This window comes from Lepidochelys kempii, chromosome 7 (genome assembly GCF_965140265.1).
Source record: "Lepidochelys kempii isolate rLepKem1 chromosome 7, rLepKem1.hap2, whole genome shotgun sequence".
In the NCBI taxonomy this organism is placed as follows: domain Eukaryota; kingdom Metazoa; phylum Chordata; order Testudines; family Cheloniidae; genus Lepidochelys; species Lepidochelys kempii.
This window is the reverse complement of record NC_133262.1, coordinates 72,421,973-72,447,582: the sequence shown is the minus strand read 5'-3', so window position 1 is coordinate 72,447,582 and position 25,610 is coordinate 72,421,973. Positions and strand designations below refer to the sequence as shown.

Sequence of the window (25,610 nt, the reverse complement as noted above, 5' to 3'; positions counted from 1 at the left end):
GTTTGCACTGATTTTTACAGAAAAATCATTAGTGGCCACTGCCTTAAGCAGACTCCTAATCAGAGCAAAACAGGGTTGATACCTGCCCATCTACCCCACGCAAGGGTTAATATCTGTCTAGCACTCCAAAGATGTAAAATGTTAAGTATAATACAGTAACTCCTCACTTAACGTTGTAGTTATGTTCCTGAAAAATGCAACTTTAAGCGAAACGATGTTAAGCGAATCCAATTTCCCCATAAGAATTAATGTAAATGGCGGGGAGAGGGGGTTAGGTTCCACGGAAATTTTTTTTTGCCAGACAAAAGGCATTATATACATTTTAAACAAGCAGTTTAATACAGGTATAAGTTTTAAACAATTTTAAAGAAACAATTTAATATTACAATCATCACTGCTGAGTATGAAGCAATGGGAACATCATTATTACGTATGAAGCAATGGGAGGTGCCCCCGCCTTACCCCACACAGGCACAGCCCACTGGCACTGCAGCCAGTGAGGCAGGCAAGGACGCTGAAGGTGCCATAAGCTAGGAGAAGCACGTTGCTCAGCAGCAGCTTCCCCTACTGTGCAAGCACCAGGGGTGGGGGGCTCAACCCACTCCAACCCTTCCCCCAAGTACCCACCCTTAACCCGCCTCTTCTCCCCCTCCGTCTCCTCCCCCTTTACTCCGCACACTGCCTCCTCACTCCTCCTTTCTGCCTCCTCAATGCTGCAAACAAGCTGATTGCCACGGGCAGGAGGCAGGGGGAAGGAGGCTGATCTACAGGGTCTGCCGGTGGGTGGGAGGCACTGGGGGAGTGGGGCTTAGGGGAGCTGATAGGGGGCTGCCAGGTGTGGACAAAGCAGGCAGCAAAATGTCGTTATAGCGGAACATTGCACAACTTTAAGTGGAGCATGTTCTGTAATGGAACAGGGATGTAAGATCGAAACAATGTTAAGCGAGAGGACGTTAAGTGGGAAGTTACTGTATTGGAGATTGTTGGCTGATAAGAATGAGTTGCATTATAGGAGAGCTCATGCCCTGTAGCGGGGCGGTCACCCTGCTCCAGCCCTGAAGGGGTTAAAACCATCCTTGGGAAAGAGCTGCCCCAGGAAGCCAATAGGAAAAGACTGGAAGGCAGCCAATCAGGGCCAGGCTGGGCCCTATAAAAGAGCTTCAGGGCCAGAAGGCAGGGCAGTCTCTCTCTAACAGTGGAGAGAGAAAGACCTAGCTGCCCACACTGGTACCTGAGGTAGAGTAGTGCTGGGGAAAGGCAAGAGGAGCTGGGGAGCTCCAGCCAGGTAACTCCCCAGGCTGCAGCTTTGTGCAAGGCCTACAGAGGTACGGGGCTGCAGAGGCGTGGCCCCGGGGTTAGGCAGAGGCAGCTGGTCCAACCCGCTTGCCAGTGATGAGTGGTTTACTGACTGCAGTCTGCCCCAGTGAGCGGGGGCTAGATGATGACTGGCAGTAGCCACTGAGGCAAGTTGGGGTTTAGAGGGTTGGGGATTTCCCTGGGAGGGACCCAGGGCCAGCGGCAGGTGAGCCACTGGCCAGGAGGAGGCCTGGAATCGAGCTAATTCCCAGGATCACCGGCAGGAGCACCGTGCCGGGGAGTCTCGCTTTGCTACATGCCCCATTTTCTCCCCTACCACTTTGAGGGCACCAATTGCCTGTGCAACATACTTGACATCATCGTCAGGAAAGGACAGGAAACATAGCTTCCTTTGAAGCCTCTGTAAATGCCTCTTGATCTCTGCTTTCCTAAAAGGCAAAGTGTATTCTTGAGACCTTCCTTGCAACCAAATCCCTCAATTTCTCTTGCCCTGTCCTTAATCAAGGCATTCAACCTACAGCAGACCCCAAAGTCCTGGATTAATTTGGGACTGCTTCCCACTTTGTGGGTACCTGCAAATCAAGCACTCGTTTGGTTTCTGGATTAGTAGATCCCCAAATCTAGTTCTGCATAGTTATAATTTTAATATAATTTAAATCTAAACAGAAACTGCAATATTTTGCTGCTTATTGTCAGGTGTTTGGGGTGAAAAAATATTTTCAAAAGTTAGTTTTATAACTATGACCTAGTGAATATTTTAGGTGGTTATGTTAGAAACTAAATGTAAGCATCATGATCTTCAGGCTGCCAGCTTCATTAGTTTTCTTTCCAAATGTGTTACACTCAGCGAGAGCCTATTTTTCACTCTGTGCTCATTGATTTCGTGACAACTGTTTTTTGTTTTCCATTAAATAAAATAGATTACCAAGTTCAGGCCATCAATACAAAGAGCCACATCTGCTGCAATCTGTGATCATATTTGATGGACAGTTCAAGTTAGGGAGTTTTAATAAATGTTTTAATTTGCATAAGAGCTCCTTAGTCTGAAATGCAATATTCCAGTGTAATCCTAAAATGTATGGGTTTCTGCTAGAAATAATGATCACTTGACTAAGGTACGATTGCACCAACAGTGGACATGAACTTTACATTGATGGTCCTACACTGAAAATACCTTTCACGCAGAGGTCCAGTCTGGGGGTGACCAGTAGGACTGTCCCGGCAGATTTGTTGAGGAGAGAGGCATTTCCTTAAAAATCAGTGTTGAGTAGATGAAAATTAAAGGAGGACCTCAGAGAGAGTGAGCGTATAAGGGCATGGCATAATTATAAGTGTGTTTGTTTAAAGAAATATAAATTATGTTATGAAGCATAAATAAGCTTTTTTTTCAGTTACAATATATGAACAGAAGTTTAATTTTATTTGGCTTTTGTTCACTAATGTTGTGGCCTATTGATGTTAGAAAATGTTTATAACCTGATCTCCAGAAAGCCAAGTGCTATAATTATCTCTAGTCTGGCAAGAAAAAACTAGCCTCTTTCTCTACCTATTGGTGGAATTTGCCTTACTTTCTGTATCTATCTATGATTTTTCAGAGCTGAAATTCTCAATTTAGTACCACTTGAAAGCAGGTTTTGCTGCAGTTACTGTGTTGAGAATACAGATCAGAATATACAAATGTATCCTCTAACCCAAGGGTTCTCATACTTCATTGCACCACGACCCCCTTCTGACAACAAAAATTACTTCACCACCCCAGGAGCGCGGGGACTGAAACCTGAGCCCGCCTAAGCCCCACTGCCCAGGGGGTGTGGGCAAAGCCTGAGCCCACCACTCTGGGTGTGGGGGGCAAAGCTGAAGCTCAAGGGTTTCAGCCCCATGCAGGGGCCCTGCAACCTGAGTCCTGCCACCGAGGGCTGAAGCCCTCGGGCTTTGGCTTCGGCCCTGGGTAGTGGGGCTCGGGCCTCAGCCCTGGGCCACAGCAAGTCTAAGACAGCACTGATGACCCCATTCAAAGGGGGTCGTGACCCACTTTGGGGTCCTGACCCACAGTTTAAGAACCACTGCTCTAACCTTATGCTGTGCTTCCATCAGATATTCTAAACTTTGGGGCTGATCCACTGAAATTGGTGGAAAGACGTCAACTAGATTCGGATCAGGCTCTAACCGGGGTTTGGCTGTGTCAGTACTTGGTTGGTAGAATTAGGGAACAGCTAGGTGCTGCACAAGAGGTATTATGATTCAGCATGTGACTTTTTTTTTCCTGAGTCAGTGCTGATACGATACTTGAAGGGTTAAAACAGCCTTTTTGAATAAAACATGGGGCAAAACTAAGAACTTGACCAACTTCTGATCATTTAAAATCCCATGATTCTCTTCCTGAGAATTGAAGTGGTAATTCCTGGCCAAATTCAAACTACTTATTACGTTCTGCCTGGGCAAATTCCCTATATGATTTCAAGTGCAAAAGATATTTTCTCCGCTTGTCCTCAAATGTTATATACCATTGTTTGCACTATGAAATTTGGGAATGGTTTCATCCCAGTAGTAGCTCAGTTTTTAGTGGTGGAGAAAAGTCTATCGGGTAAAGTTTGTAAAGAGCTTTAGGATCCTTTGTGATGGAAGGAATTACATACATGTAAGATTATCAATGTCATCTGTAGTTTTCATGAACTAAAAGAAACTGATATTATAGATTTTACAGGCTGTCTTAAATCTGACAATATATGGCAGTGAGAAAGCAACTTTAGAAATGAAGAATTTGTGTACTGATATGACATTTGGGGCTATATTTTGTATATGTATTTTTATAACCCTTTTTAGTATGGTGTTGACCAGTGTTTTTATTTGTGTTCAGAAATGCAAAGATTCAAGTTTGAGATATGAATTCATTTTCACAGATTAAAAAAGCAAAATAGTCTTCATCTCCAAATGTTCTACCAAGAGATTCTGCTAGGGTGACCAGACGTCCCAATTTTATAGGGACAGTCCCAATTTTTGGGTCTTTTTCTTATATAGGGTCCTATTACCCCCCACCCCTTGTCCTGATTTTTCACACTTGCTGTCTGGTCACCCTAGATTCTGCAGATGTTTCAGGAGAACTTGGTTATTTTATATATTTTTTTTTAAAAAAGTACATTTGTTCTAGAAGCCTTAATCACACTCCAGCATGATTGTGTGTCACGCATTAAAGAAAAGCTATTGTATTGAAAATACAGTCTGAATCAAGGTCACAGTGAATGACCTGAGAACGCAACAAACTGCAGTATAAAGAAAGAAAATTATTCCTGATTATAAATAGAGGAATGCTATGTTGGCTAAATAAGACTTTTTGAAGTAGATTTCAGCTTGTTTGTGACTGTTTTCAATGATCTTAAGCTATGAGCATAGATATTTTGAATATTTAAAAGGTGAGTTTATCTGGCTGTGTACACACATGTGGTAATGTCTGTCTGTCTATCAGCTAGAGATACAACTGAGCTACAAAGTTTGGATCCACATCCATAAACCTTCCCAAAGATTGGGGTGCTTGGAGGCAAGGTTTTGATTTGGATTAATTTCTACTTTGTATCAAATGTTATCAGCCTGAGGTGAGGCTATAACGGATTTAAAGTCACCACAGAATTGGCTGTTTATAGAAATGCCCCTTTTTTGTCTCCTTCAAAAAATTCTGCTTTAGTATTGTGAAGTGGGCTTTGTTTGTTTGTTTTCTGAATTGCACTGTATGTATGTACTGGAAAAGGTTAAGGATATGCATACAATTATCCTGTGGATCTCTGACTTACTACAGTCTAACAGCCATAGTCATCAGTGTTGTTCCCATGTCCTCTAAATTTCTTTGCACTAGAGCTGTTTGGCCTCTACAGTCTTTTCTATAGTTCCATGAAGTATATCTGCCCTTAATTCTGTAGATTCCTACTGGAACACTTTATCCAGGCCAACTTAGTTTTTTCTTTAGAAAAATCGAATAGTATATCATAATCCTATATTGCAGTACTGCCAAAAGGTTCCACTTAGGATTCATGGTTCCATTGTGCTAATTTGGGGGGAATAATCTGAAGTGATGCTTCTTGTACAGAAAGGAATTCTTTCCTGATTGTTTTAAAATATTTACCCTGTTTTCCGGTATGTTCAAGTTAAAAGGGAGGAGCAAGGTCTGAGATAACTAAAATAAATGCTAAATGTTCAGTATCGTCATAGTGTTACGAAAATGTATTTTAATGGGGTATGTTATTTGTGATTACATGAGAGACAAGGTACTTCTCAACTACCTAGATCACTGTTTTTATAAAAACTTCTCTAACCTGAAAAAATCTGTTCAAAAAACTAAAGTGAGAAACCAAAGGGAGGTTTTTTCCATTAGCTTCAAAGGACATTGGACTAGGCCCTAATAGAGGTGAGGGAAGGGAAAGGGAAGGGTTGTATGGCGGGAAGTCTGACTGAAGCCACTGCTGTTTGTTCCTCGCTTTCATGAGTGCCAAATTTACAGACTTTTAGCAATTAAAAGTAAAAACTCGGGTGGAAAGCAATTTGCAGAGTACCTTCTCATGCTCCTAGTGCAATGCGCATTTGCATAGTTCATTTGGCCTAAATGTGAAGATTCATTAGATTCAGTTCTCCTATGCAGGTTAGTTCATTAGGCCCTTTATAAAACAGAACTACTGAAGTGTTACCAAATCCACAGGCTGCTGGTTCAATATTTTAATTAAAATATCATCCCCAAATTGAGATTGATTGTGTATGTGATGAGTGTAATGAATAATTTAGTTCTGGGTTTAAAAGGGCCCTTTGATTAAAGAGCATAGTATGTTAAATTTGTCCTCCTAGCTGAACAATGAACACCTTACTAGTGTGCTTTGCCCTGTCAGGTGTGACTGCAAGGACAATTCCCTATGTCATATTTTTGTTTAAAATAAAATTCTTCACCACCTTCTACCTGGTGAGTATAGAGTAGATAATATCCCTGACGGACATTGTGAATGGAAAGATTAGCATTCAGACAAGTATATCTCTAGAGACGAGAAATAATGGTAACCCTCCATAGATTCAGCAGTTGATAGAGATCCATCGTTTGGAACATTGTAAGGCTGATTGAGCTAAACGTGATTAAATAATACATAAAGTGCCTATCACGCTACTTGCTAAGTATGGTTCCTTAACATGAATACTTACACATTTTACTCTTCGGAAGAAAGTAGTCTCCCTATTTTCCATATGAAAAAAACGGAGACAGGGAGACTAAGTAGTATAACATACCCAAGCTCATAGAGGGAGCCTGTGTCAGAGCAGTGGAGGCAGCGTCATCCAGTGGGTAAAATATAAAACTGGGACTTCGGAAACTTGGGTTATATTCCATGCTCTCCCACTGACTCTCTAGGGGTCACATAAGCCCCCTTTATTCATGCTGAGCAGTAGTTTACTAGGCTAGATTGGCAATCTGCATTGAGTAAAGGACAGTGTGTATCTGCACTGGCTGAGGGATTCACATTTGATCCCTGCTTCCCCCGTGTTCTTGGGGGAAGGAATCTATACTAACCCTTTTCCTGGCATAGTTTACACTCGGATGTGCCAGGTTTTATGTTGGGTGAGGAGCGAAGGCTCCATCCACTCCCTGCCCACCTGAATGGAAGAGGGCATATTTTCTCAATGGTTGTTGCTCTGCACTTATCTGGCTTTGTGACCCACAACGCAGACAGCTCACACAAGGGAGCGGGGGATGCTCTCTTAATCCACAGTGCAGGAACATTCGCCAGTTTATAATTGAGTCCTACTTGAATAGACCCATTTACTTCAAGGGAACTACTTGAAAATCAAGATACAACTTGATGTAAGAGGACAGAATCTGGCCTATTGTGTACTTAACTGCTCTGAGCTTCAGTTTCTGGTTGTTTTTTGTTTTAAGTGGAATGATACTTGCAGTTTTTCAAAAAGTGGGCTTTAAGATCTCCAGATGAAGAATACCATGTGGTGTGATTATTAGTTGTGAAAGCTCCCAACCTTAAATTTAGACCACAAATTACTCTACTTCTATAATAAATTGTCTTATTCTATATTTACCTGTGTTCTCTCTCCCTTTTTAAAAAAAATTATTTATGTATTTATTTATTTATGTATTTATTTTTTGCTGCAGCCTTAATACAAATCCTTGCAGCTGCGGAGGCTGGGCGAGATGTGGTTTATTTTACCTTTGGAGATGCTGAGCTGATGAGGGATATTTACAACATGCACACCTTTCTCACTGAGAAGGGCCAAACTGTTGGTAAGCATAAAACAATCTCTCTCCACTGTGAAATATAAAGAGGAATAAATCCCTCTCCAGTGTGAAAGTTGAACAATAAGAAATGTAGACACTAGGATCATAAAAGTGCTGAATTTAAGTGAAGAAAACCTCAGCATTACAGATCTATGCAAGAAGCTATTCCTGAAAAAGTGGTAGATAATAAACGTGCCATCATATTAGTTAGTTTATGGTAACTGAAGGCCTGCCAGAGCTCTAAATAGAATTTGAAATGCTTTTCTGTCTTTAAAAAAAAATAGGACCCACATTTTTGTTCCTCGTACTATTCTGGTATGGTATTATGAGCCCTATGCTACAAGCCCTGATGCACCTAAGTAGCTGGATTTGAAGTCATTCAGACTTCAGTGTATATACATACAGTTACTGTGACACTCCTAGCACAGAGTTCAGGTAGTTTTTTTGCAATCAGTTGTGTAAGCAATGGATTTTGTGCAAGGAACTGAGAAGTCGAGTGGGACCCAAAGCCTTGTTTTCAACTAGCTAGCAAACCACAGATTGACACAGTCCCTCTTGGTCTGCATTTCCAGCCTACACACTGAAATAAGAGCTGCTGCCCCTTCGCTTCCCCTAAACAATGTTCCTTGCCACTGAAATCCATGTAAATGCAGATCCTCTGGCCTGTACACAGTTGTTGATTGTGAATATATTCATACTTATAGTATGATGCAGTAATTTTAGAATTACTTTATTAATTTTATTTCTTTTCATTTTCAAGGGGATGTTTACAGGCTGTTGCTCAGATATTATAATGAAGAATGCAGAAGCTGTTCTACTCCAGGACCAGATGTGAAGCTTTACCCTTTCCTATATAATACCCTTGAATCCTATGCAGATTCCACCGATGAAGATGAGAAAGGATTGGGCTTTGATGACTAAAATAAAAATTTATGAGGAGGATTTTTTTCCTCTCCTAATATATTGAATTGCTGGGTATAATATATGGACTGGCTTAACTTAATATCAATGTATATAATACTGCATTTGTAATCCTATAAACTCTCCTAACCTAAAACCAAACTTTCAGAGGTGAGATTTTCTGTTTATACAACATAAAGCCCATCCATCCACATATATAAAGGGTTTGTTTTGTAAATCCTATTTGCATGTCGTCTTGTTCATCGGCAGATTTTGGTCTATATTTGTTACCCTTTGGAATCAACAAATACCAGTTTATGTGAAAACTCTCTCTTTAAGAGCACCTATAAAATATACAGATTTCCAACATAAAATCATTACTAGTAAACCCACAGCCATGTAACTCATGGGCGTGATGTTAGGAAAGCCTGTAATTATCCATTTCATTGGAAATTCTAACAGTTCCAGTCCATCCCTGGAACTGCCATGGTACTTTTGCCTTTAATTTTCATTTATTAATTTCTGCAGCTTTAAAACTTCACAATTTTAAATATGTTTTAAATAAAAAGTAAAAGTTTAAAAACTGCAAGGATTCTGGGGAAGCAAAAATTAAAGCAGCACCCACAACTACTCTTCTGGTGTTGGCACTCTGAGGAGAGAAGAACAGGAAGTTAGACTGGGAAAGGGAAAAGAGGGGCTGAGTTATAAGGAAAAAAGAGAGAAAACATTAAAACTAGAGGAAGCAGAGGGAACAATTTCACATTGTTTACTTACATTCTTAAAAATTTGTAGTAGGTCCTAAGTATTATATAAAAACGGTGAACAAGTTCTTAAACATTCTGATGAATCTAAAATTACTCAGTTTGCTGCAGTGATTTGTAATATTGCTGGAATTCAGTTATTTGTTAGATTTACAACAGCATATCAATGATCCCCTACCTAGAATATATACAGATATACACATGTAGATGTGTATAAATGTGCACACAATAGAAATGAAACGAGGATATGATAATTACTTAGGCATCAGTGGGCAAGAAATCTTTCCATCCTACAAAAAAGAAAACATTAAAACAGCAACTGTTGGTGGGAGCTGTGTGCGCGCGTGCCATTTGAAGTATGGAAGAGATACCAGTGGAGGTATGTCACGTGAAGTAGTGTAGAAATTGTGCTATTACCATCTCCATGAGTCCAAAATGAATGCTGCTGCTGTACATTAAATAAAAAGTATGAATGAGTTTCAAGGCTTCAGGAACATAACTGTAGCATAACATCCCAGGAATGTATCCTGGCCAAACTCTATTGATTTCAGTGGAAGTTTTGCCTCTGGTAAGCAGTCTGCAATTTAGTCCCAAGGTGGAAAGTATGGCCTTCTCTCCAGTAGGCTTTTTTGGTCCAATCTCATTATTGCTGCTGCTACCAGTTAAGCTCCGCAGGTGGTAGTAATACTGAAAGCTGTAGAGTAGATAAAGCACTGTTGGCCACCAACGTTTTCAGCATGATGTCTGGTAGATCTCTGAGTGGGCTTAGACAACATGGTGCTTAAATACTGGTGTGCCTACATTAAAGCTCCTGCTGCTGCTCGTACTGTTGGAGCTGAACTAGTGGGGAATTTGGGACTTGAAAAAAGATTAGTGCAGACGCTCTGTAAAAATATCTTCACAGTTATGCTCATGGTTCAATTAGGAAAGATCACCATTCCTTGTAATTTAATACATTATGGCATAGGTGATTTAACCCTGCAGTTCCCAACTGTTGTACTTTTGGTCCATCCAAATCCATTGAAGAGCAAATTGAAAAAGAAATCTCGATAAAGAGACTTGGAATAGCATTTCAGAACCTTTACTTCATTTATACCTGTGGCTTTAGAGCTAAAGGAAATGTCTGTTCCAGGAATTGCTCAGATTCTGACTATAAGAGGTTAATGCTCATAGTGAACTCTTATTCCAGGCATTTTGTTCTAAGGATCATGTTTTAGGATTTGACTCCAATGCATTGCTGATAATAAACACAACCTGATCATACATGTGTACAGAAAATTGAAGCTAAATGTCAAATCCTGTTCAGCTTACTACTTATAGCAAAGGTGAACAGGATTTGGCCTAAACAACTGGAAGAAAATACAGCAGCAAGTCCTGTAGTTGGGCATAACTTCCCCCTTTTTTAAATAAGTCTTAGTGAAAACAAGCATTGTGTTCATCTTTGGGGAAAAAATCAGTTTTGTAGATCAAACTCTACCAAATGAATTTCTTGTCATTACCAGAAAGTCTACTTCAGCCATGAAAATGGAGAATATTTGTAACTATAAGATGATTTTCTCACGTTCATTTTCTGACTGTACCATAGTGTATTCAATTCAAAGAATAAGATGTTGGTAGTATCAAGAATTTCCAGGACAACCCATGTGATCACATCTATGATTTTTTTTGTTTTGTTTTTTTCTTAAAATCCTGGAGAATTAAATAATGGTGGAGCAGAGAGAGCAACTTATTCAAGCTCAGTTCTTTTAATGTATGTTCCTCCATATATATATTCTTTGAAATTTAGTTAATAAATTCTCTGCTTTTTCACCTGTCCATACAGAATTCATTTAATTTATATATAGTCACCTGAAAAATTAGAAGTAATATCTCCTGTATCTTTATTTACTTGGTCTTTGAAGGGGGAATACTGTGAAGGCACTTGCAATGTAATGTTGAGTGCAGCATAAAGATTATATTTACTTATACAGACTCGAAGTAACATAGCACGCGGTTAAGAAGTTGTTAAAAGCATTATATTCCCAGGCTCTTTCTAATCTGAGAGAAAATTTAAACTGTCCAGGACGTTCCATCAAAGCCAAAAGGATAACTTTGGGTCAGTGTAATATTCACTCTACATCTTAATTTCTTTCCCACCCAATCAGCATCATCCATACTTTCTGGAGCATACTATCTAGCCAGAGGCGCTTCTGTTGCTGAATTCAAAATATTGAGAAATGGAGAGTGCTGATGGACTAATCTTGCAGTCAGGGAAGCTAGAATTTTACTCTTCTAGAAACCTGTTTGTGGAATGCTCTATTCTCTTCATTCTTATAGGGGTGTTTGCTACATATGTTCAAATAAACAGAATTATTAAACTTCCTACCCTAACAATTGATTTATACTGTTTTAGCTGCAAAATAGAATGATCAATATGTAACAATGGTGGGCAGTCTATTAGATTGGAGTGTGGTCTTATAATCAGGTTAGGGGGACGGAGTGCCTCTGTTCACTTTACAGCTATTACACCTAAATACCTTGGTCAGGAGGTGCTTTTATCCAGTTATGTGTACCAATAGCTGAATATATTAATTTACGGATTGCTGAAATATTCTTGACACATTCTTAAACTTGCAGTTGATGCATCATATTTTGATTTTTTTGGATGCTAATGTTTACATGATTTTTGTAGGAATAAAATATAAAAAAAATCTGATGATCAGAACTTTGTCCTCTTCATTATTTACAATCGTGATGTATCATGTCAGGTAAATTTGAGACGGGTTGAGATTTCCAGTATGTTTACATTGTATAATATTGGCTATTTACCAAGGTAGTGTAACAGACTAAAAATAAATTGTAGCAAAGAGTAGTCCAGCTAAACCTTCTTTGCCTGTTGTGTGCTGTTGCTAAGCAGTGTTGATCAATTGCAGCATTTTTTAAAAAGAGGATTACTATAAATTTGAAGGATGAGCAAAGTGATTTTGTGCAGGGGTCTAACTAATAAACTGTGTTAGTTTGCAAGTGCACATACAGTTGGCTATTAAATTCTTTAATTTCCATTGGCAAGCAATTAACAGTATTATGGTATTCACAACTTTGCTTTAAAACGAGTGTTGGAAATACTACAGTACCGTTAATTTAAAAAAAAACTGAAAAAATTTAAACAACAAATGCTGTGTGTCCTATGCTTGCCCAATCAATTTGTAAAAGTACTTTGAGATTCCCACTAGATGAAAGCTCTGAGAAAGAAATGATTATTGTAAAGTCGTAATGTAAATGAATTTCAAAATCAATTTTCTTCATTACAGAAGAATATATATATATATATATATAAAATTTTCTCATCAAGGCTTAAGTGTTTGATTATAAAATGCTTTAGATTCTAATCTAGCAGGCAACAACCATCCCTGCAGATCTTGTCTGTCTATCTAGAACTTGTTTTAAAATCTGCATCAATCAAGCCCAAATGTAATACCATTACATGTAGCTGTTCATCTAAATCTTACCCCAATGAATCAGTCTGGAATGAGGTCCAGTACATATAGGGAAGTTATTTCCTTATAGAGGTAGCAATGGAATCTTAGTTTTTATTGCTTACTTTTAAGAAGTGCTGTGGCAGAAATAGGAATGTGATTCCAAATTAAAGCAGGAAGTAGCCAGCAAATCACAGCACCTGAAAAAGTGTTTGCTTATCTGGGTGATGAGGGATCACAGATTAAGCTTGCTGAAAGTGAATAACAATTTGCCTTTTAATTGAATGGTGAAATATTTTGCTGTAGCTTGTCTTCCTTAGATTCCTATTTTGCATATGTAAATATTCATGCAGAGCTGATCTTTTAAAACCAGATAACATCAAAGGGAGGTTGAAGTGGCTGCCCCACAGTGGAACTCCTACATCGGCAGGATGCTATCAATGGTTGCTCCTCTCTAGAATTGCCCCCTACTTCCTTGTTTGTTTATGACCTTTTAAAAAAAGTAAATGCCATAGCCCGGAGGCCATGTGTATCTAATGTAACTCAAAGAAATTCACCCTTTCATTCATCATATTTTTATTAAAGGAAGCATCTGCTCTCTCTGATGGTAGCACTATTTGCATGATGACACAGCTAACCTGCAGTGGCAAACACTAACATGGAAAATCCACTGGTAGCTGAAAACTTGTTTTGTGTTTTTCTTTGGATGCATTGCTATTTTAAAAAAGAGCCTACCTTTTGAAAGCCCTCCACCTTCTCTCACCAGTTACCACTTGTGTCAATTCCCCCATACTGTGGTCTCCGTTTATCTGCAAGCACACATGACACAGTTCTGTCATTTTTCTTTTCTTTGAACACTTATTTTTTCTGCAAATGGCCACTAAAGCATATTATTGCTTGTGAATGTCAAATATTATTTACTCCAGCTTTCTAACTGCAGCATGCCAGTGGAGATCACCTGGATCTGATTGGTGTTGGCCATCCAATTAAAAAGCAGAATGGATTACTAGATTGATAGCTGCCGCAGGCCATTGGGCCCTAGATAATCCATGACTGGCTGGGAGAAATATGCTGTAAACATTAGAAGGGCATGTACTAATGAGAGAAGGAACTCTTCCACTCTGCTCCTGCAACATCTTAAGACCTAAAGTAGCCATCACTCCCTGTCACAGAGTGGTGTAATGCTATGGTACCCTGGGGCAGCAGCCTTGGGAAGTAAGGTCAGCTAATTCTTAATAGAAATTAAGATTCCGAGAAAGGAATTTATGTAAATGGCACTGGGGACTAACCTGAGTTGCAAGGTCTGCTTTCCCATGGATTTAGTCAGGTTTTGACTCTTGCTTAAATGCAAGCCTCCAGTTTCCTATTTAATGTCTCTGTCGTTATTCATAGGAACCTCAGGCAAACAGATTTTACAACTGCCAACATTTACACTCCAAGTGTTTTTCCATTTCACAGATCTTTGCTTGGGCCTTGGAATGGGGTTAAGGATGGAGTTATGCAGACGCTGGGACACCAACAAGCTGCAATAAACACTTTCATGTTTACCAGCTTAATGTTTTATCACCCCAAAACAGACAAGCTCTAATACTTGCTATGAATATCTGTAGTAAAATGTTTCAAAAATGTTTATAACAGCATTTTCCACCCGATATTATCTGGCATGTTTAACAGGATTAAAAACATCCATAAAACCTTAGAAGGCTATCAGCTGTATCTGTCTGAAGGTTCGCAAACTATAAACTGTATACTTGTTTTGTGATTAATGGTATTTCATACTCCTTTATCACTGTGTAAGTGAGTGTGACCTGGAAGCTATGTAGGAGGTGTGTCTCACTGATAACTCCATTACAGTAACACATCAATTTCTGGTTAACTGAGCTGTCAGCTGGAGATACAAAACTATGTGGTTCTGCTAAGTGACACTTGGTACACGGTTAAAGGAAGCTATAGTATGTTCTAAGCATACTTGATAGGTTCTTAGACACACAACGATCATTAACATCCGTGGCTGCTTGGTGTCAGTGGGGATAGACGTTAGATCTATTCCAAAAGCTAAATGACCCCACGCGGTTAGCAGTACTGGGTATATGGTCTACAGCTGATCAGTTGTAAATCCATCTAGTAGAGGGCAGTAGTTCCTATATAAAATAACCATTTCATTGTATCTTTTGCTAACCTGAATTTACTACCTGGCTCTCTTTAAAGTTGTCTATATTCTCTAAATCTTATTCTCTAAATGCATTTTAGAAATCCCACCTGTCCTACCTACCAGACAGACAAGGGATTTAATTTCAAAAACAGATTACGAAAAAGAATGACAACACTAGTCTAATCTACAAAACTCCTGCCCCAGTATTGTCCCTACCATGGATGGAACAAATGAAAGGGAAAACTGGACTGTAAAATAAGAGAGATTTAGTTATCTCGTGATTTGTCTCCTTTCAGGCTCACCATTCCAACAATCAAGTTTTTAGAGCCGTGAAACCAAAAGGGAGGGCTCTCATAACTATGAAAAAAAGATAGAAAAGAAGATCCTGAATGACAAAGGTGACTGAGGCACACAGTGCATGGCACCCTTCTATCACAGGTGGCATCTTCTGAAGCCTGTACCCCTCACCTGTAGTGCTTGGAGAACAGTGTAGATGTCCAAATAGCCACCTTGTTGATTTATTTGTATTTTCAGTGGTGCCTTTCTCTATCTTGTTCTCAGTTTGCTTCCCAGCAGGAGGCCCTGCCTAATGAACTAAAAAAACTACCCCTGAAGAGATGCCATCTACTATTTAGAAATTATTAGCATTGTGCCACTTACTATACAGAGAAGGATCACCAAAATGGCATCCTGCACTGAGAGAGACAAAGGCCCCATTCAGTGGCTGGAGACAGTGAAATAGAGACGGGTAAAGGGGTTGTCAAAAAGTCCACATTTACCAGGTATCAGCACACAGCATCATCTGAGATACTGCCATTTTTCACTATATTACAAACTGGGGGTGGTAATCATGTAGTAGCTCGGCACTGCCATTCTAAAGACTTTTTTTGTAGATAGGGTGTTATAACTAATCACTTTCTTTTAATAATTCCTTAAAATGTTACCCTTAGACAAAAATTTCCCTGCTACACTCAGGCAAGACATAAAAAAGGTATGTCTACACAACAGCTGGGAGGTGTAATTCCCAGCTTGGGTAGACATATATGCAGTAGCTCTCCTGGAGCTAGCACGCTAAAAAGAGTGGTGTGCTCACAGCAGCCCAGACAGTGGCTGAGGCTAGGCGCTTGAGTAAATACCCAAAGAGGTGGGCAGAATTGTACTCAAGCTGCTAGCTGAGCTGCTACTTGTGTTGCTGTGGCCAGACTGCCTGTTTTAGCACAGTAGCTTGAGCAAAGTTAGTGTGTATATGTCTACTGGAGCTGGGAATTACACTTCCAAGCAGCAGTGTGGACATACCCTAAAAGTCTGATACTTGCTATCCATCAACCTTCAAGGCCACCAGGAATTCTTAATTCACACAAGGAACAACTGTTTTACATCAGAATTAGTGGTGAGAAATTGAAACCTTCTGCAAATCAAGGTTATGTCCTTGTATAGGAGAAGGAGCATCTGGCCATCCAGCCACAGTTGTCCACCCAGAATCGTTATCTCCAAGACAGGGCCATACCAAGGAAGTGGAAAAGGGAAAGTTTGAATCTCCTCCATAGGTTCCAAATACATCACCACCTTTCTTTTCCACTCCTTTCCTGGGCCTGGAAAATTTAGGTGTTTCTTTTTTTTAAGTTTGTCAAATTATTAATAATACAATAAAAGTTTTCACGTGTTGCTGTAATGAAGTGAGTGTAGAGTTATGAACCAGAGTAACATCATCAATATGTCTAGATTTTAGCATGGGAATATACTGTAGTTGTATTCTCTGTCTGTGTGTTTAGATTTCTCTCCTCTATCTTCCATCTTTTGGTTTATTTCCAGAGCACCCTCTCCTTTATTGTCTAATATTCAAGGCTTTCAGAATTAAGTTGGTGTGTTGCTGACCTGTCTCCCCTCCAGGAAGGATTAAATGTGAAGCCCAAAGACTATTTCAAGGTACAGTTTATTCTTCAAAAACCAAAACTCAAAAAGTAACACAAACAAAGGTATTGCCCTGACTAAAATCAGCAGCAGAGGCTTAAAGGCCTTTCTTCTTACATCTCTCCCCACTGCTCCACAGTCTTCCTATCACCGGATGCTTCCCACAGCTCCCCCTTTAACAGAGTTCTTTCAGCTCTTTATAGAAATCATCCAGTCCCGTCCCAGCTTGGTTTTATAATCCGCTCTTGCTGGCCCAAATACCTGTTCTTAAAGGGAGTCTCTCTCTGAATGGGAGGAGTGGGCTCTTAGCCCTTAAAGGGGCAGACCACCTTGTTAGTGGGGATACACTTTAGGCAAGCTTTTTTTGCATTGTTGCCCATTTGCTAAGGTGTCCCTTCTCCACAAGGTGATCTTGATGTCAAAGAACAATACAGCAAAGTTCATATCCAACATATAGTGGCCTCCTTTGTAGGCTTCTTCAAGTGTTTGTATGAGCACCAAGATTAACAGACATTTCTACTCTAACGTGGCATTATCAGTTCTTGAATCAAAATGGCTCAGTTTACAGGTAAAAAATATGGCATTTTTCTCATTGTTATATCTACAAACACAAAACTGAGCTCTGGCCTGGAGATGCTCATTTTAGGACCCACAGGGGCAAAGGTAGTTGCAAGCCACCTGTGACAAAGTTCCTCCTCTACCTTGGTGGGTCTTGCGCTTATTGGCAGATTTGCTCGCCTTGGAGATTCACAGCAGCCCTCAGTTTGGCCATTTTTGTGAACCCACAGTCCAGGTCAACTCCTCCTGTATCTGAGCAGGAGTTGGGAGGTTTGGGGGGAACCCAGGCCCACCCTCTACTCCGGGTTCCAGCCCAGGGCCCTGTGCAATGCAGCTGTCTAGAGTGCCTCCTGGAACAGCTGTGCAACAGCTGCAACTCCCTGGGCTACTTCCCCATGGCCTCCTCCTAACACCTTCTTTATCCTCACCATAGGACCTTTCTCGTGGTATCTGTTAATGCTTGTACTCCTCAGTTCTCCAGCAGTACACCTTCTCACTGTCAGGTCCTCCTCACATGCGCACCACAAACTGAAGTGAGCTCCTTTTTAAACCCAGGTGCCCTGATTAGCCTGCCTTAATTGTTTCTAGAAGCTTCTTGATTGGCTGCATTCTAATCAGCCTGTCTGCCTTAATTGTTTCCAGAAAGTTCCTGATTGTTCTGGAACCTTCCTTGTTACCTTACCCAGGGAAAAGGGACCTACTTAACCTGGGGCTAATATATCTGCCTTCTATCACTCTTCTGTAGACATCTGGCCCAACCCTGTCACACAGCTTAATGCTTCCCTACTCCGGACACTACTGGGGGATGGTTTGGGCCCCACCACAAGTGAGAGGAGTCTCTGCGCCAGCTACATCTACTTTAAGCCACCCTAGGAGTCTTCGATGGTGCCCTTATTAGGGCTGCTTTGTTTGCTTGGCCTTACTTGAGCGGCACAGGCCATTACTGAAACAGAGTTCTTTTACCTTGAACATTTTCACTGGTAATAAATGTTCCTCAGGCTGAATTAGGCCCTTAGTGACACCTGTCTCACGCTCACTGTCTTTAATAGCTTTGCAGAGGTGTGGGAAAACAATTCTGTTGATGTACTAACTAGATGAGAAACCAGATTGTTCCCTCTTACCTGTATTGGCTCTTCAGGGCTAGTAAGAGTAAAAAGCAGCATAAACATTTTTTTCCTCTGGAGTCAGCTGGCCAGATTCTAATCTGTTGAGTAAAATTGTGTTATTTTCACAGTATTTTTCAGATTAAAACTGCACTTGAACCAGAAAGTTGCAGTGCAGTGCTGCAATACATTAATTTATTTGAATCATCAGGACATCCTGGCATACCTGATGCAAATATAAATTTACTATAAATCCCAGTTTGACCAATTCTAATTCTGCTAATATTGTTCAGGGAAAGATTTGACTTACATTTCCAAAATTAAATGGTGAAAAACCTGCTTTGGATGGCTGCATTCTGTAATTAAATGACACAATTTTCCTTATTGTACTAGGAATTGATTGAGTTTAAACCAAAATGTCATTGAAATAAATTTGGGTAATTGTATATGTTTCACATTTTTTTCTAAAAAAAGGACAAGGCCCAGAACAAATAGTATTTTCAAATCTTGTGCTAACTCTATCTTAGAAATGCCTACATTGTAAGTAATTACCCTGTTGAAGTTTTAAGTCATTATTTCCGCAGTTGCCTGAGGAACTTTACAGAGAAACAGTATTAATAAGATGCCAGGAGTAAAAATTTCGTAACTCCATCTCTGTCATGAAACAGAAGTTGTATAAACAAAATGGCATTTTCATTCATAATTACTTGACCTTCTGCAGATCTGGGTCAAGAATGAGGGAGAGTTTGATTTTATGTTCAACTTAAAAGGAAAACTTTAAATTGGAGGTGGAAAAGCAAAAATCCAACATCCACTGTGAATTGAGCATCCCAAACTCTGATCAAAAAAGGCGTCTACTTATAGTTTTCCCACAGAGAAGGTCTCAGCAGAGGAGTCTTCAAAGCTTACAATGGAAATTTCTCATGGAAATGTCAGATTGCGACTTATTTTAATGAGAGGGAAGAAAGTGTGATCCACAGGTTAGAGACGAGAACAGGGAATAAATATTTGGGGTTCTTTTCCTGTACATTTCTGCTTGTAACTTACAATGCTACTTTGGGCATTTTGTATTTAATCTTTCTGTATCTGTTTCTCTATGTACAGAATAGAATTGGGTTAATAGCACTTATCTGCCCCCAATAGAGTGTTTAGAGGTGAGTCTTTATTCATGAATGTTTAAGAAAAGCATTACTGTTATTTATTAGTAAATGAGTGAATCCTCATGGTTGGCTAAACACCCATCTCCACTGTGTTTTGTTTTGTTGGGTGAGAAGAGTGCTACAGCCATTCATTTTCCCTCCTTGCTGCCTTCTTAGTTGGAATGTCCAATGTAGGGCAGCAGGATTTTTTGCATCTCTTTCTCCCCCTCAGTTGTGTTGAAAATGGGTTTCTCTAACAAGACAAATTGGAAAGACTCAATTCTGCTAGTTCAGAAGAACAAACAAACTTCGCGGGTCTCTTCCACGTAGCTGGCAAGTTGTGAAACAAAACTGAAGTGCAAGGAGGTGCAAGGGCACCAACAGCTGATGGAGCAGCTTGGGTGTCTGTGGTTCCTGTACCACCCAATATAGATCTCAAATTGGGGCCCCTGCGGAGGTCTCGAAGGTGCGTCCTCCCTGAGGCCAGTGGCCTGCTCCCAGGCACTACTCAGGGTCGGGTCATCTCGCTGCTCCTGCATGAAATCTTATATCTCACTCCAGCTCTGCCTGCATGTTGTCCACGGCGGGTGCCTTGCTGCACAGGAGTTGGCGGGCATCTTCCCAGCCATAGCTGTCCCTTCCCCAGGGTCTGCCTCTGGTGTGTGTCCGAGCAGCCCTCTCCCCAGAGACCTAGCCCCTGCCATTCATGGGGTGGGTGGTTGATACTGCTGGAGGATCTCCCTGAATTCTGGCCAGTCTTGCCCCAGCACTACGGGGTAGGCCAATCTGGGGCCACACCCACGTGGAGGACTTTCTCCTGGTGGCAGATCTCAATCCTCACCCAGGCTGTGGGATAAGGATGGTTGTCCCCATGGACACATTGTAAGTGCATCTGTTCACCAGAGAGTTTAAGGTCAGGGACCAGCCCTGCCCCTATGAGGGTCTGACTACATCCTGAGTCCATGAGGGCATTCGTGGGGGGGTCTCTTCAACCCATACAGGGACCACGATTTTTCCCAGTCCTCTTTTCCGAGCTTTTTGGCCAGCAACCCAGACTTGCCCGTAGTTGCAGTCCATGAACGGACATTCCCACCAAAAATGTCCCTCTTGGCCACACTCCCAGCAGCATTCTCGGGCTTCTTGGGAGTGCCGATCCCTTCAAATCAGAGTCTGGGTGATCCTGTGTCTGGGTTCGGGGCTGGGGGGTTTAGTGAGTGTGGGGTGGGCGATGGACTGAGGTTCCCAGGGGGCTTCCCTTGCCTGGCCTGTCCCTTCTGTTCAGGTTTCCAGATTCCCAGGGTGGTGCCTCAGCTCCCTTGGCTGCCAGATAGTCCTCCATCAGGCTCACGCTACTGACAAGGTTGTTGGTTGGAGGCATCGCACGCATGCTCCCCCTCCTGCCGGGAGGATCTGGGTGAACTGTTCTAGTGCCCCCATCTCCGCCACCTGCGATCTGGTCAAGCCTTCTGGGTCCAACCATCTCCAACAGTGGTCCCATACCCGTTGGTCCACGGCCCGTGGCCAAGCCCCAGGAGGGTACTGTTCTTTGCAGAGGCGCTGGTGGTAAGTCTCTGAGCTAATGCCGGTATGCTACAATATGGCCGCCTTCACCCCAGGGTACTCCAGGACCTCTGGGGAATCAAGGTTACAGTAGACACTGTGCCTGTCCAAATACAGAGCTAGCATGGTGGCCCAGCGCTCCAGGGGCCACTGGGCGGCTGTAGCGACCAGCTCAAAAGTGACCAGGAATGCCTCAGGGTCGTCCCCTGGTCCCATCTTAGTTAGGCATATTGGCAGCCCCACCAAAGTCTCTCCTGGTGGGCATAATAGAGTTGCCACTTGCTGGACCAGACACTCTTGTTGTATTTGTTGCTAGGCAGCCAACTTATGAAGAAGCTGCTGCTGCTGCTGTTCCTGATGCTGGATCATCTGCAGCTGGCTGGCCATCTGCTGCATCATCTGAGCCTGTTGCTGTCACTGTTGGGCTGCTTGCTCTTGCTGACTCTCCAGCATCCACTTGAGAAGCTTCTCGGTCTCTATCTTGGACGGTGGTGGGGCTCCCGTCATCTAGATTCGTTCCCCTGGACCTTTCAGCAGGTCCTGGTCATTGCCCACATTCTCCACCACGTGTGACGGTCTACGCCCCTAGGGTCAGGGTAGCGTGGCCTAGCGGCCAGAGTCTATGGAGCAGCCCTTGGGTGCAGGGCAGCGTGCCCTAGCGGTCAGAGTTCAATGGGGGTGAGGCGCCCACCAAGGAGTGTAGCAGCCCCGGTAGGGGCATCCGGGCCCACCCGACTCCACTGGGCCCGACCCAGGGCCATAACAGTGGTATAGCGACTTGCTACTGACTCAGTGTGGGGGTCCTACTGAAACACGTTGAGGTTTCCCGGGTGCGAGGTAGCACTCTGTCACCCTCCCTGGGTCACTTCCTACTAGTATCTGCGTTGGGGTCTCCCATGAGCCTTTGGATTCTCCATGGTCAGTTGGGCCGGTCACCTCCTGTGGCTCCTCCAGTTGCTGGGGTTCAAGTGGGCCCAGGGAGGCTCTGATTCCCAGCGCAGTAAGGAGCTGTGGCTGGCCCTCTGCAGGAGCTTCCCAGACAGGTCCTTCCCCTGCGGTCTCCAGCCCACAATGAGCTGGGCTTCCTCCCTTTATACTGCTAGAGCATTTGGAGTATGACCAGTCCCGCTGCAGGGGTAGGACTTCTGCTGCCAATAATATGGGCTTAACCCTGTCTGGGCTAGTGCAGGGTAAGCATACCCCATCATGCAAACCAATTCTGACTTTTATCTGTCTTTATGTGTAATCATTCAAATCTATCTTTCTGTAGTTAATAAGGTGACCAGATGTCCTGATTTAATAGGGACAGTCCTGATTTTGGGCTCTTTTTGTTATATAGGCTCCTATTACCTCCCCACCCGATTTTTCACATTTGCTGTCTGGTCACCCTACTAGTTAATGAAGTTGTTTTATTGTTTCATCTAAGCCAGTGTGTTTGTTTGAGAACCTCCACTTGAGATAACAGGGTTTGTGCATATCATTTTCTATTAATGAAGTGACAGACTTTCTATCAGCTTGTATTGTCCAGAAGGAAAGAGGTAGGCAGTACAGGACCCACATTTCTGGGGACAAGTCTGGGACTGGGAATTTGCTGGTGTCACTCTCAGGAGTGGCTGGCTAGAAGCACTCCTGTAATTCAGCTAAGAGTGATTTTGCATGCATGAACAGACCAGGGGCGGTTTCTCTCACAGCGAGGTAGTGTAAAAGGCACGTCAATTGGAGAGGTTAGGGGACACAGATGTTCAACCATCTAGATTGTACCCTGGGGAATGTCACAGTCCACTTCCCTCCTCTTTTGCTTGTTTTCTCCATGTGTTGTCCAACCACATGCAGGATGTTTGGGGTGTGGATAGTATTTTCGTTATGTGGGTGTATATTGCTCTACTACAACCCCAGTAATAATAATCAATAGTCCCATTTCACTTGCTTCAGTGCATCTGTCATTCCTCAGTACTGCCAGCCCAAAAATTATGAGTCAGGTCCTAAAATTTGGGGTACTTTTTATATGCCTCATGGTCTTTGAACCTGTAGGATTCACATTTTCAAGTCTTTTCCTGCAATCATCATGGCTAATTCTCGGTAATCAACTGACGTCAGAATCTGGAGCTTTAAAATCCCTCTCCAAAAAGCATGAGACGTGTTAAAGTCAAGAGAGCTGGCAACACTGAGACTCCCCTCTCCCAGCCCCTCACATGTGAGCTTTAGAAACAATCAGATGATCTAGCACAATAGCTGTATTTTCTTGGAACTTTTCCATTATGATAGACAGCAGGATCCTCCAATGGCTGCTAATGGGATGCAGGCTTTTGTCATTTCCATTCCATACTGCTCAAATTCTGTTTCCTTTCATCAAGAGCCCCCATCTTTGTTTCTGCAAAGCTTAATAAGTCTGGGGAATTCCATATACCTATTAGCTTTAGACAGCTTCAAATTATTTAAGTAATAAATTGAGTCTTAATTGGCCTCTGTAGTACTGTAGCAAAAGCTTTTGACAGGTCAATATAAAATTGTACCAATGAAAAGCCCATAGTCTGTGACCAAAGCTAAGTACTTATGTACCAAGGAAACTGATGGCAGAGTGCTCTGCCCTTCTGAAAATGCAGAAGGCAGTGGGGTTACTAAACTATGGTTTTTAACATAATCTTAAATTTGTATCTGAGATTTGAGCTCTAATAATGTTGATCGAATTCTTCACTGGATGTTGTGTGGATGATGTGGAACTGCATCTCTAAACAACAGACTTCACATGTTTTCAAACACCTTACCTTAGCATCTCCCTAGGGCTCAGAGAGACACCAGCAGGCAAAGAATACAATGGTTCTCATGTTACAAACATTTATGAATATTAATTCATATTCAAAACACACTATAAGGTGGCATTATTTGAATAGTACAGATAGAGATACTGAGACATCCACAGGTTAAGTGACTTGTCCAACTCCCACAATGAGTCAGTGTCCTCTGGGTATAGAACCCCAAGCAGCCTGGCTCCCAGTGTCCTGCCTGATCTCTTAGCCGCACCCGATAAAAGATCTTGCTTTTGAAAACCTCTGTGCAGTGACATTTTCTTCAAAAGGTGAAACTCCTGCAACCACAAAACTGAAACCTTCCCATAAAATCTAGGTTTATGTTTTGTCCTGTGCTCATGAAAGTGTTCATGTTGCTTTAAAAATATTTTTATAAGCTCTCTTTTTATATCTCCGCACTCTGGTATAATGGCCTTATCACTGCTCAGGCTCTTCAGCTCTGTCTAGTCAGTGATCTCAGCTCTGTCCTGAAAGGCTCAGCCTGTCTAGAAGGAAAGTCATAATTCAGTCTCCCTATTAGTTTAGGTCTAAGCCTCTAAAGCATGGAGGCTGCCAGTAGTGATAGACTGTGCCAGTTATGCTTGGTGGCTTTATAATATTGAATGAAATGTCAGCTTCAGACTCATTTTATTTAGGATGTAGGCTGATCATGATCCATAGTCCAAAACTGCATATGGACTGCTTTCTGCTCTGATCCAGATCTCCTCTTACTACAACATCCAAGATAGTGCAATGGGAGAACAGCAGGTAAGGAGAACCGGAGGCACTGCAAAAGTGGGAGGTTAAGCACAAGCCCACAATACCACTCACTCAAACTTGCCATAGCTGCCCTCCTGTCATGCCGCAGGGAAGAAGCTCTGCCATTACCCCACACAGCTCTGGTCAGGGGCCAGATGGGGGGCCTGGGACCCCTACCCCAGCACTGCACCCCTGCCAAGTTACATTCTCAAAGTGGGGGTCATGGGCCCCTCTGTTTAAAAAGGGTGTGTGTGAGGAACAAACCGAGCAATTATCTTTCCTTTCCTTTCTCTGGCACCTATGAGCAGGATTTGCCAGGAATAAATTTCACACTTTCCCAAACTTTCTCATAAAGCCTCAGACAGATTTTTTTTTTCAATCGGCAGCAATGATAATATGACAAACACCCTGCAAATCCATGAGCACTAAGACACATCCTTGCATGAAGAGCTCCATAAGTAATAAGCAGTATTATTAAATATCCCTTCAATATACAGCTGTGCAACTGAGGAAGACCGGTGGAGAGGTCAGCAAGAACCTGAGTTCTGACTGAATAGCACCAATCCTAGGGCAGTTCCTAAGGTAATTACATATCCTTGGAGCTCTTCATGCAAGGATCTCAAAGCTCTTCACAGGGAGGGTTATGTAGCATTATCCTCATTTTACAGATGGCAAAACACAGGACACAGAGAGAGTCACTAGGACGGAAAAGAACCTAGGTCTTCTGACACCTGTTTCAATGTCCACCACACCACACTGTCTCGTTTAAATAATATAATCAGCAAAGCATGGATGGGAGGGAGAGCTGGGAAAATGCGGGAACTTCTATAATGAGCATAGGCCTGAGCTGGGGAGCACAGCACAACGTGGATGGCAATAGCCAAGTGAACACAAGAGCAGACAGCTGCTCAGAGTCTCAGATCAACTGTTCACCTTCTTTCCAAATCTCCAATATT

General features: G+C 42.0%; 1 protein-coding gene across 8 annotated transcripts in view; it reads left to right on the top strand.

Moving 5' to 3' along the window:
• The window catches only part of PARG (poly(ADP-ribose) glycohydrolase), a 126,961-nt gene extending 115,026 nt beyond the window's left edge, over positions 1-11,935 (top strand). For all 8 annotated transcript variants that reach the window (XM_073353306.1, XM_073353303.1, XM_073353305.1 and 5 more), the window contains 2 exons: positions 7,448-7,576; positions 8,331-11,935. In XM_073353306.1, the coding sequence (XP_073209407.1) occupies positions 7,448-7,576; positions 8,331-8,491 (290 nt within the window). In that variant the 3' untranslated portion in view covers positions 8,492-11,935. The remainder of the gene's footprint in view (positions 1-7,447; positions 7,577-8,330) is intronic.
• Positions 11,936-25,610: the final 13,675 nt, after the last annotated feature.